This window comes from Alosa pseudoharengus, unplaced genomic scaffold, assembly GCF_046254945.1.
Source record: "Alosa pseudoharengus isolate Yale_2024_CS ecotype anadromous, Long Island Sound unplaced genomic scaffold, YU_APseudo_1.1 YU_APseudo_1.1_scf_20, whole genome shotgun sequence".
NCBI classification, from domain to species: Eukaryota; Metazoa; Chordata; class Actinopteri; order Clupeiformes; family Clupeidae; genus Alosa; species Alosa pseudoharengus.
Genome location: NW_027468664.1, coordinates 7,891,156 through 7,903,794, shown reverse-complemented (window position 1 = coordinate 7,903,794; position 12,639 = coordinate 7,891,156). Strand labels below are relative to the sequence as shown.

The 12,639-nt window shown below is 40.1% G+C and overlaps 2 protein-coding genes across 2 annotated transcripts; both read right to left on the bottom strand.

The window, feature by feature from the left end:
- Nucleotides 1–1,219: 1,219 nt before the first annotated feature.
- On the bottom strand, nt 1,220–7,154 carry ube2nb (ubiquitin-conjugating enzyme E2Nb). The gene is made up of 4 exons (XM_076296424.1): nt 7,030–7,154; nt 4,965–5,211; nt 4,553–4,693; nt 1,220–2,349 (listed from the first exon to the last, which is right to left on the bottom strand). The coding sequence occupies exons 1-4, from the start codon at nt 7,057–7,059 to the stop codon at nt 2,303–2,305; spliced, it is 465 nt and encodes a 154-aa protein (XP_076152539.1). The 5' UTR covers nt 7,060–7,154; the 3' UTR covers nt 1,220–2,302.
- A 266-nt stretch (nt 7,155–7,420) lies between these two features.
- On the bottom strand, nt 7,421–10,808 carry mrpl42 (mitochondrial ribosomal protein L42). The gene is made up of 5 exons (XM_076297289.1): nt 10,698–10,808; nt 10,425–10,485; nt 9,947–10,031; nt 7,826–7,989; nt 7,421–7,558 (listed from the first exon to the last, which is right to left on the bottom strand). Exons 1-5 carry the CDS (start codon nt 10,786–10,788, stop codon nt 7,513–7,515), a joined length of 447 nt encoding a protein of 148 aa, XP_076153404.1. The 5' UTR covers nt 10,789–10,808; the 3' UTR covers nt 7,421–7,512.
- Nucleotides 10,809–12,639: the final 1,831 nt, after the last annotated feature.

Genomic DNA, 12,639 nt, shown 5'->3' with positions numbered 1-12,639 from the left:
ACAGCTAAAGCAAACACATCAATATACAGGACGTAAAAGCAAGGACAATTACTATCAGACATTTTCAAAGCTGTATATAACCAGATGCACCGCATAGCGGTACAAAATATGGTCGCCACTCAGTCCTTTACATCCTCCCCGCAAAAAATCACGCTTGTCAATTTGTCTCCATCTCCTACTCCACCCCATACTCTTGCAACTTTTGTGTATGCTTACATGTGCGTGCCTGTGTGTATGTGTCAGTGCGTGTGTGGTAAATGGACTGCATTTCTATAGCGCTTTATATCGACTTCTCCGAGCACCCAAAGCGATTTACATTGTCATGCCTCACATTCACCCACACACACAGCCACTCATACCAATGGCTGAGGCTGCAATGCACCCACCTGCTCATCGGGAGCACTGGGGTTAAGTGTCTTGCTCAAGGACACTTCGACAGGGTCAGGAGGAGTTGGGCTCAAACCGGCAACCTTCCACTTTCTGGACGACTCCTCTACCTCCTGAGCCACTGCCTTGTGTGTGTTTATGTACGTGTGTCTGTGCATGTGGATGTGTGTGTGCATGCATGCGTGTGTCTGTGTCTGTGCGTGTGGGGGGTGGGTTTGTAGTGGCCCCCCGACCAAACATTTTTTTCTGTAAAAGTCTAGTGGGGCTACTACATGCCCACCAAGTTTCATGTGCCCCGGTGTTTCGGTGTCCTGGGATTCGTTGACCAAAAAGTCAGGAAGTTGATGACGAAAAAAAGAAAACGAAAAAAAAAGAGAATAAAACGTTGACAATCCCTATATGACCGCTACTCTATCAGCGGTCATAATGATCCATTTTCAAATCTTAAACCTTGCCCATGACTGAATTTTGCCCGAAAACGTTATGCCCCAAATCCAGAAGGCGGCGAGGAGAAAAGGGAGCCAGGCGTTTTTCTGCTCTTACAACAGAGCAGAAGCAAATCAGTGGAGAGAGCAAAGGTGTCGAGACTGTTTGAAATGTCAGTTTGGAGGAATACATCCACCGTTCTTTAATACCCAAAGTAGCGATACTGAACTGGAAAACTCGGTTGCAGTAAGATAAGATAGACATATTTAAGATAAGATAAACATATTTATATATAGAATATATTATAGTCAGCATCTTGTGAATGTGAACCCAAAGTAATCTTAGAGTATGGCCTGTCCAAATCCCATGGCAGTCAATAAGAATGGAAGAAAGAGCACAAACAGTATAGCATAACAAAAAATATTTTACTAAAACATAACATTTACAGTTTTCAGTTTCCCCAGACAGACAGAGCCGTACAGAAGCCACACAAGCCTACGGGGGCCTCGGCATGTTACTGATGCTATAGTGTTGCAGTGTGCCTCTCCCCCCACACAGTTTCAATGTCACTGACTGGATCCTCAGCGCCAATAAAAAAAGGACAATAATAATTAAAAAAAAAAAAAAAAAAAGGACAAGCATCATTCTCAACATTCCCACACAGCATTGTCTGTAAGGTCAAATTCTAAGCTGGTTAACTGCATGCGTATAATGAACCTAGGCTTCACAGAAAGGGAGTAAGGGGGAAAAACATTAAAACAAAGTAAAAAGTACATCCTTTTACAGCCCACCCCCACCCCCATCCCATCCCACCCTCTGTTTTCAACCCTGCCCAGAAGGCCACTAGCTAACCATCCCTTCCCCTTGTTACTACCTATACTGCAAGTTCTACAAATGGGGTTCCAAATACAAGAGCAGCTTGAGGGTGAAGCGCTACAGACAGTAACAGCCATTTTGTGATGAGCGTAGTCAAGTCTGTCCGGTAGCAGCCATTTCATTAAGAGAGTGGTCAATTTTTTTTTTTTTTCCTAAATGTAGCACCAACACCCCAACTACCCCTACATGATTCAAGTTATTTAATCGGGATAATGGAGGACGCTAACCCATGTTTGGAACCTCCACACCGGTGGGCCTAAAGCAAGGCTGGGGCGTCAAAATATGGTGACCCATCCACAGAGATACAGAAAACAACCGTGTGGTGTGTAGCAAGCGATATATAAGCCTTGGGTGCTGTGAATGTGGGATGAGGAACCAATGCCTCACTAACGCCTCTTGAAATAACCAAAAGGTCTGCAGTAGTCTGTAAAGGTGTGGTTGTATTTTTTCTTACTTAATATATATTCTGTAGTTTTTTGCTTAATGATTTTTTTTTACATTTTGTCTGAGACAGTGTCCTTTAAATGCAAACGAAGAAAGGAGTAGGATCTTGGCAGAACGAGAGCACTTTACACTCACGCTCTAAATCTTCTTTTTCAGGTTTTCTTTCATTTTAGACTTCAATGTTGTTTCCAGCGTACAGCCTGGTCCATGTTCGAGCTGTAGGACAGAAGAATAGGAAATATTTTTGATGTCTTTTTGATGTCTTTTGCACAAATACAGACAGTCAGTCTCTTGGTTAGTATTTCATGTCTTTAGTTTTCTCCCCACCTGCAATGGAAAATGGGCATGTTGTGTCTGATTACAATAGCTCTGGAGCGATTGACCCACAGCATGGAGGTGAAGAGTTCAGTTATGATTTAACCATTTCGTCAGTCACAACAATTGGCTTGTATTAGTAAATAAACATTGCCGTGTTTCAATGTGCGTCAAAGATTTATGAAAAAATTGTGCAGACATGGGAGAGTGAAAGAGGGGAGGGATTGAAAGTTAAGGTGGTCTAAACATGTGTATATGCATACCTAGGGAAAGGAGGAAGAGTCAAGATACAGGACACTCATGAGTATGTGAGGATGAGCCAGTCAGTGTCTAAGCACGTGTGAGACCAAGAAACAGAAAATTCCTGTGGTGTATGTGAGAATATAAAGGACACGTGTATTTACATTTACCTGTGTGCATGTGTGTGTGTGAGCATGCATGCAACTCCTTCACGCTACCGACTAACACCAGTGTAACATTGCCTTACACAACTGAGTGAATTTGATGACACTATATCTTTAATTTCCTTTGCTTACTGTGATTTGATGTGTAATATGTACAGTTGGGATGTGTAAAATGCAAATAAAAACCTAATGTGATAATATATAAATCTTGTAAACCCATATTTAGCAGCAAAAAGTACATACACAACATATCAAATGTTGAAAATGAAAATGTTGACTATTTAATGGAAAATATATGATCATTTTTAATTTCATGCCAGCAACATGTTTCAAAAAAAGTTAGGACAAGGAATGTTTACAACTGTGCTGCTTCACCTCTTCATTTAACAAAATTATGTAAATGTTTAGGAAATGAGGAGACCAGTTGCTAGAGTTTTGAGAATTTCAGTTGCTCAACAGTATGAGGTATTTTTAATCATGTTTTTCATTCTATGATGCACCTAATTTGACAGGTCTGGACTGCAGACAGGCCATTTTAGTACCTGAACTCTGTCTCTATGGAGAAATATTGTTGTAAAAAAAAAAAAAAAACATTGCCTGGATGGCAGTATATGTTGCTCAAAACCTGTATACATCATTCAGAATTGATTGTGCCATTCCAGATGTGGAAGATGCCCAGGCTGTAGGCACTAATGCACCTCCACACCATCATAGATGTTGGACTTGGAACTGATCACTAAAACAAGTTGGATAGGTTGGATACTTGGATAGGCCCTCTCCTCTAGCCCAGATGAGTCCATGATTTCCAAAAATAATTGCAAATTTTGATTGGTCTAACCACAGGACCTTTTCCCACGTTACCTCAGTCCATTTTAAACAAGCTCAGGCCCAAATAAGACGGTAGTATTTCTGTATCATGTCTAAATACAATTTTGTCTGTTGCATGGTAAAGTTTACACTAGCATTTCTAAATTGATTCTCAAACTCTGCTCATAGACAATGGTTATGAGGTTTTCCTGAGCCTATACAATGATTTTCTTTACAGAAACAGGTCTGGGTTTTAATGCAGTGCCATCTGAGGTTTAAAAAACCATGGCCATCCAATATTGTTTTTCAGCTTTATCCCTAGTTCGCAAAGATTTCTCTGAATTCTCTGAATATTTTAATGATATTATGTACTGTAGATGATGAACTCCCCAAATACTCCACAATGTCATTATAAGAAGCATTAAAATGACATTGTTTCATCATTTGTCCACAGAGTGATGAATATGAATACCCCTACATCTTTACTTCTAAGTCAAAGTCTTGCCTCTCTGGGATGCTCTTTTTCATACCCAATCATGTCGCCAATTACCCTAATTCGTTTTGAAATATTCTTCCTTTTGTTTTCTTTATCATTACACACGTTTTCCATCATTTGGTACCCCTTTGCCAACTTTTTCTGAAACGTGTTGCTGGCATTAAACTTAAAATGAACAGATATTTTCCATGAAATAGTGAAATTTATCATTTTCAACATTTGATATGTTGTCTGTGTCCGTTTGGCAACTAAATATGAGTTTGTGATATTTGCTGATTATTACATTCTTTTTTATTTGCATTTTACACAACATCCCAACTTTTTCTCATTTGGGGTTGTAAAATGCAACAATCTGAAAAAACAATTCAAAGTTCTGGCAGTGGACTCCCAAACACACCTGTTTCAATGGCTTGGGCTTCATTGCTCTTCCACTGCTCTGCCACATCATTTGCGAGAGGGTCATCTGGGTTTGGAGCACTGAGCAAAGCCTGGATGGACAGCAGGACTGTACGGATCTGCAGCGCTGGGGACCATTTATCTACGGACAAGAGAAAGAGAGGGAGAGAGACAGAGAGAGACAGAGACAGATAGAGAGGGGGGGGGGGGAGGCACACAAAATACTAGCTTAGTTAAGCTACAAACCAACACAAGCAATATAAAATGCCATTTGTAATATGTGTGTATAAACCATACATTCATGAGTTGCCTCTAAGACTGTGTTTCTATTGTGGGGTGCTGATTAGGTGCAAACATGAAAAAGGCCAATCCACATCAGGGAATACATAGGCAATGTATCTGCTTACACTTACCTTTTAAAATGTCTAGACATATTCTACCCAGCTTGTCCACGTTGGGGTGGTAGATTTTGGTCATAAACCGAACTTTCGGGGCTGCCATGGGGTACTCTTCTGGCAGAAAGAGTTCAAGTTTGAAGGTGCCCCCTTCGAAGGGGGAGTCCTGGGGCCCGGCGATGACCACATGGAAGTAGCGGGCATTCCCTTCATCTGGTTCGGCTTTGATCCCTGGTACAGGCTCTGCCAGCAGGCGCTGTGTTTCCTGAACAGACATCAGCTCATCATGAAGATGTATTTGTGTACATCCATACAATGTCCAAAATCACATTGCTTAAATATGAATAGATATTTTAGGCAGTTTCTGTTAAGGGAATTCACAATTGAATTATTAGGCTACCTTCAAAGCCACTTGTACTGAGTTCATTTTGAAGGACTAATGTGATTTATGAGTTCAGTCTAACACCCCAGTACAGGAATTAAATCTTAACTTCATGTTAAGAATATTCCTTTTTAAAAGAGCCATTGGTTCAACTGTGTGTTCATTTTGGAGTCTGTCTGCAGTTTGTGATGCAGTTGAATTGTAGACATGTTTCTATTCCGACCAGTCCATTTCAATCATTGAAGCAAGGAAATAACAAACATTTTTGTGTTTCAGTTTCGTACAGTCCTTTTAAAGCACCGCAAACTAGCCTACATCCTCCAATAGATCAAACTGCTGAATTGTAACATCTCTTAAATTACTAGACTGAAACATTGTAGCTTGCAGGATTGTTGTATTAGACTGCTCTAGTTTATAGGATAGAAAGATAACAAACTATCCGAGTTAACGTTAAATATTCTCTGGCTCTGTTTCCTACCCCTCCATGTTGTTCACTTCCTAGTCTAAACTAGACCATCTGCTGAAATTGTATCAGCAAATTCATTCTTAGAAATGTAGGCCTACAGTTTCTTTTCATAAGATGAAAAGCTCATAAGTTCTGAGTGTATGTTTCTAGCCTAATCGTCGCAGTATAACGTAGGCCTACAGTTGAAAAGCATTAGCCTCCCCAGTCTACAATTCCTAAATGAAAAGCGTAAGTTAACGTTACCGTTCAACATAGAAAATAATAGATGTATGATTTATGCAGAAAATTGGTTCGACAACTTGATTCAGCCGATATGTTGCGGATAAAAACTGTCACAGACCTAAAGACTGTGATAACAGCCTTAAACTGCTTCTAAGGTTTACAGACCTGGCTGTTTTCAAATCAATTCCGTCTACGCGTTTGGTGCGTTTTGAGTTGCAGCAGCCCAGTGTTTATAATCTTCGGTGCTAGCTTAAGTCAAAATCATGGATCATGGAATGTTTAACTTTATGTTTAGCCCATATCCGCTTATCTACAATCTTTGTTTAACCTATCAATCACCGCATTTCATTCATTCCCGAGATATGACTGCATGATCGGGCCGGGCCTGACAGGGCGGAAGGCTACCTACACAGCAAGCTAGCCACACCTGCCATGTTCTAGCCTAAAGTAACAAGCAAGGACTTACGCTAGGTATAGCCATTATAACCGACAATTAAACGAAATAGCTTACCTTGAAATGTTTAAAATGCCCGTTTATAGCAAACAGGGACACAGTTTAACTGGTACCATTAATTTTAAATGGTATAATTATCAGGCTATGATAGATCCACACTAGTTTGGAGAGATGCCACCTTTCCTGCATTAGCATGCGCTTATTTGCTAATGTCAACTAACGTTAACGTTACGTGTTTATACCGGACAGCTGGCGCTTCATTTCAATGATTAAACGTTATCAGATAGATGAACCGTTTTCCCATGAAGTTGTCGTGTGATTATCGTGCAAACAACATTGTATTTGTGCGCCATAATTAGCGAAAGAGGATGGATTTTCGCCCAACCTATTTCTGACCAAACGGAAGTAACGTTAGCTACCCTTACCACGGCTAAATTGGCTTGACGCTAGTGCTAAAGTGGTTTGCACGTGCCATTCCTGTTTTTAATTGCATTGCACTGGAAAAGCTAACAACAGTGGTACATGTTAAATCAAAATATGGCACATAATGTCTACTAACCTTAATGATCCTCCGAGGCAACCCTGCCATTTTGTCTTAATACGGTTTGTACGGTGGCCCGATCACTACGTTAGCTAACTAGCTTAGAGAGACGGCGCAAACGCACAACTCTTCCGGTGATGATGGTACATCACCAGCAGAAGCGGGCTGGGAAACGTATTTCCCGCTGCACGTTCAGCACTAAACGGAGGCAACATCTCTACTAAAAAAAAAACCCATTAATTTGTGTGCCACCCAATGATCTTTTATATGTATATAATTAGAGGTAGCATGCACCAATTGCACACAGTTTCTTTTTTAAAACGATATATCTTAAAAGTGTTGATCTGATTCTGAACCTACTTATTTCAGAGGCTGCATGAATGATATCAAGATAATACATTAAATATACTTTAGTTCACATATACATTTTATTTATTTTTGCAAATACAAGACAGTTACACAAAACATATGAGTTCATGGATATTTAGACATATTACTTCATTATCTGTCTTTAGGAGGATTTTTATTTCTGCGCCTCGTGCGATACCTGTAAAAAGAACAAAAAGGAAAATGAAAGCAATCTACAGTTATGTGGAGTGTCAGAGTCTGCAAATCTGGCAAAAAGCTGACATCTGAACTCAACAGCCAATGAAATTACATACTCTTCCTTGCAAGTGAATAAATGTGTTGACTGGCTGGAATTGTTTATGATGCAGTCAAAGCCATTCTTTTCTACCATTTTTAGATAATGAATTATGCCTATGCCTTTAAATATAGTTCATTCCAGAGCACTGAAAACAAAATCTGTACTCACTGTCCAATTGGGTACCAGCGGTGCTTTGTTGTGTAGAACATATTACTAAGCTCTTCAATAGTGGGAGCTTGCTTTTCCTTTAGGCTTTCTTTGCCAAGTCTCTGTTTTAAAACCTGGTCATGGGTTTCCGGTAGGTTGGTTATGGGGTCCGGACGAGGAATAGGCTTAATTAAAAAAGGAAAAACAAAATCCAGATCAGGTAATGAACAGTTAGGATGGATTAAAGACTGCAACTAAACTTCTCTGATGCAGAAAACAGGATAGAAACCTAAATTTCTAAGCATCCATTGAATTAGATTCAGACAATGGTTAGAGGTAAGCTTGTGAGCATATGAGTTAAATGTGTGGAATATTTGAGTTCAGATGCAAAAGCTTCTTGAATTTCCCCTTGGGGATCAATAAAGTATCTATCTACCTATCTATCTAATCGCCACCTCTGTCAAAAACAAGACAACAATGGTGAGTGAAGGCTCTCCATATAGTACACATTAGGGGTGTAACGGTACACAGAAGTCACGGTTCGGTTCATACCTCGGTTCGGACATCACGGTTCGGTACGAGTTCGGTACAATGGAGGGAAAAGCAAAACAAAAATGCAGAAAGCATTTTTTTTTTGTACATGTCTCAGGCTGTACCACCTAGTGTCATACAGTCTCTTCCCTGAGCTATCTGCAACAGCCTGAAGTGTGTAAGATGTAGGCTAAACAGTACAATAATTACCCAGACTCCATCTATAACTTGTAAACAAAATAAGACAATCAGCTATAAAACTGAAAATAGGCCTACAGCATCTCTTATTTCTGAAAGTGCAAATTACATAGAAAAATTATTTTTAAAAATCCACTTAAGCAAGACCTTCAACATCTGTGTTTAGTTGTATATGGAAGGGTCTACAATTTGCCTCAATATATAATTTTTTATTGTGTGTAAAGTAATAATCTAGCCAACTAACTGTGAAAATATCACACTATTTTGCCTTTTTTTTTAAAAAACGAAATTGCTCCTTTCATTTCATAAACAGACTACAACTAGAAGTCACGTGACTTTGCCCTTTGACGTTAACTCACCGTAGCATGGTTTGTTTATTAGCCTGGTTATAGCGTTGTCACTTTATTTTGCTGTCTATGCACTTAACACTACCAGCTCCTCATGTGAGAAGTTACAAGTTACCCCAACATAAAGGTAATTACCACGCGATTTACATAGCTTTCTGTCATTACGAAATCATTTAATTTAAGCCATAGGTTTTGGCCCTATTTGTATGTGTATCCAAAGGCTGCTGAAGCGCAGGGAAAGTGTTTTCCCCTCGTTTCAGTGATTGGTAGCCTACATCATCTGGCTGATGGCTTCGAATATGTGTAGCATTTTTTCCACTCACATACCCAACAACTGCTGAACAACGCCGACACACAGTTTCATCTTATCCACCACTCTTTCGCCTGTACTAACGTTACTGTAACTGAAGTTCTCAAACTTGCGATCTTAAAGAGACCAGCGGATCCTCTAACTCTTGTGGGTCTGACCTTAGTGCTGCTAATGACTGACGGACTCGACCGACGACCTGACAAAAAAAACATAGGCGCCAATCAGAGCTTCAGAGCTAAGGCGAGGCTACAGATTAGCGTTAGGTGTCGCTAAAGAACTCCCGTAACTCTCGCTACTTAACAGTAATTGCGCATGACATTAATTAATCCGCACACGAGTTTTATGTATTTTTATACCGTGTATTCTCCGTGTAAATTCATGCACCGAACCGTGACGCCCGTACCGTTTCGGTTCAATACGAATACATGAACCGTTACACCCCTAGTACACATTAATCAAATAATTTAGCTTCAAACCCTGCTAAATACCATTCTCTTCCTGGTCTGAAATATCTATTTGTAGGCAAAAACTTAAGGAGCAGATAGAACATGCTCATTTAAAAGAAAATGGTCAGACGGATTTAGAGGGTTTTCAGTCTGAACTCTTCATTTATTATTGCTATATTTCTGAGAAGGGATTGCAAACAAATTTTGCAAATCACACAAGTCACAAGTTTGAAATGATCCTTATGCCAGCTATGCTCAATTTATGGGTACTATGCATTTATAGAGTATAGACTGACGTGATGAGTCTCACCTGGCTTAACTCATAAGGAAATTCTACTGCGGGATGATAGCATACAACTGTTTTGCCATCAGATGTCACACCAATTTCCACGTTACTGTGGAGAAAAACACAGAACACATTGAGACTGCTTCTAAGTCATCTGTATATCTAGCTCACACATTTATGTCATGTCAAAGGTGCATCCGGTTCCTGCTGTTCAAGAACAAACACACCTGACTAAATATGTCATTCTGAATGCAGAGAGTAGCATACAAAACTTGCATGAATTACATGTAGTTCTATACTCTTTTTTTCTTCTCAGAATAGACATCTTAATGCTACTGAAGAATTAAGATACAGCCTGAAATTAAGAGAGCCAATGGGCCAGAACACTTCTTCCTCGTAGTTTGTTGACATAACACTATCGTTGGCCTTTACACTTATTATTATTGTTTTTATTATTCTGACAGCAAACCCATACAACTTTACAACAGAACGTAAATCTTACCTATCGTCAATCCCTGGGCCCCGAACTGTGGATTTGGCATGACTGGTATAAACGTTAATACCTTAGGGAGACACAGTGTGTAATTAATGTGATCATGCATGTCGCACACGTCAAGGATCAAAGGAACATGTCAAAGACAACATTAACCTAGCTAGCTAGCCTCCTTTTACTCCAAGTTCATCAGTTAGCATCAGCATTTGTTCAATCTACTGACAAGGTCTTCGTACTTCATATATAATGGTTGTCAAAGTCTATAGCCAGCATTACACTTACCATTTATACATAACACATTTGATCGACTCGAAAACCGTGGACATAAACATTTTAATATGCTAAGCGTTCCTTGACCCAAGATCGCCGCCATGCTTCTTGACGCAACGGTGTTGCAACGAAATATTTCCGTGTGTAAGTCAGGCCTAATATAGTCCGGTCCCTTTAACTCGTCTTTTTTTTTTTTTTTCGCATGCCCAAATTTCCGTCAATGAGTCCCGGGACACTGAAAGACCGGGGTACACGAAACTTGGTGGGCATGTAACCCCACATGGATAGCATGGAACCATCGTTTTTCGTTTTGATCTGTAGCCCCCCCGCTGGACTGAACCCCCCGAAAGGAGGGTAGGGCAGACACAGTTTTCTGTGAATATCTCGAAAACCGTAGGGTTTAGGAGGACCACTTTTTTTTTGTATGTTGATCTCAAGGGGCCATGTCAACCCATTCCATAACCACTCATTTCATGTATAGCGCCACCTAGTTAAACATGTAAAAATGAGGTGTTGTAATGAGGTGTTGTAATTGAAGGTATCTGTGACCTAACATAGTCAAAACTGCACGAAATTGGAAGTGTATGATCATTATGACACCCTCTGTATGCACGCCAAATTTTGTGGAATTCCGTTCATGGGGGCCACACAATAAATTAATTTATGTCACTATACACCAACTGGCCTGTAGGTGGCCGGAGACAGTTTTCTGGGAATATCTCGAGAACCGTAGGGCCTAGGAGGTCCACCTTTTTTATGTATGTTGGTCTTAAGGGGGCATGTCAACCCATCCCATTACCACTTATTTCATGTATAGCGCCACCTAGTTAAAAATTAAAAAGCAAAAAATTAGGTGTTTTCATCACAATATCTCTGGCTGACAAGGTCAAAACTGCACGAAATTAAAAGTGTAGGATCATTATGACACCCTCCGAATGCATGCCAAGTTTTGTGTACTTTCGTTCATGGGGGGCCTTACAATAAAATAATTTATGTGTACATTTAGTGACGTACACCAACAAGGATTCCCGGGACACTGAAAGACCGGGGTACACAAAACTTAGTGGGCATGTACCCCCACATGGATAGCATGGAACCGTCATTTTTCGTTTTGATCTGTAGCCCCCCCGCTGGACTGGACCCCCCGAAAGGAGGGTAGGGCAGACACAGTTCTCTGTGAATATCTTGAGAACTGTAGGGCCTAGGATGACCATTTTTTTCTGTATGTTTGCCTCCAGGGGTCATGTTAACCCATTTCATGTGCACACATGTGCACAAACAGATACACACACACACACACACACATACATTCACAGTAATCATACGTATGACACATACTCACACAGTAGACATATGTACCCTTGCATGCACAGGCACATACGCAGGCACACACACAAGCACGCACACACACACACACACACACACACACACACACACCCACACACACCCACACACATAACATAAACATAACACAAACAATCAAGAATTTCTCAGAATTATGAACAGGCAAGATGGAGGTGGGGTTGTATAAAACTAATTTTACATGTGAAATCTATGAACTAATTATGTTTTGGTACTTGTTGTCTAGCAGATACCAGTGAGAATTGAGTGTGGATAATGCAATTTAGTGAGACAGTTAGAATCATATAGGCCTTTCAGCGTGATTTCTTTTTGTGGAAAAAATGTGCTGGACTGGGCGGCGGTCATATTTTGTACCGCTCTGCGGTACATCTAGTTTACTTTAGTATCAACCTCAAAAAAAGTAGGATTCTCAGAACATTTTACAAAAACGTAAAAGATGCTAATCAAACATGTTACAATCCAACCCCTTTGTGAAAGGTAATGGTTTTATTTGTGAAATTAAAACAGGGGGGTATTCCAAGCCTGGGTAAGTCAACTCAGTTAGTGGTAAACCTCCTACAACAAGAGCCATGTATGGCATTGTTATATTAGG

Coding starts and splice junctions, on each gene's coding strand:
- ube2nb (XM_076296424.1), bottom strand. CDS start 7,059: ATGGCAGGGTTGCCTCGGAGGATCATTAAG. Junction 5,212..7,029: donor TGCCTCGGAGGATCATTAAG/GTTAGTAGACAT, acceptor ATGTCTGTTCAG/GAAACACAGCGCCTGCTGGC. Junction 2,350..4,552: donor AGCCCAAGCCATTGAAACAG/GTGTGTTTGGGA, acceptor TCTGTCCTACAG/CTCGAACATGGACCAGGCTG.
- mrpl42 (XM_076297289.1), bottom strand. CDS start 10,788: ATGGCGGCGATCTTGGGTCAAGGAACGCTTAGCATATTAAAATGTTTA. Junction 7,990..9,946: donor TTCCTTATGAGTTAAGCCAG/GTGAGACTCATC, acceptor TTTTTAATTAAG/CCTATTCCTCGTCCGGACCC. Junction 7,559..7,825: donor CGCTGGTACCCAATTGGACA/GTGAGTACAGAT, acceptor TTCTTTTTACAG/GTATCGCACGAGGCGCAGAA.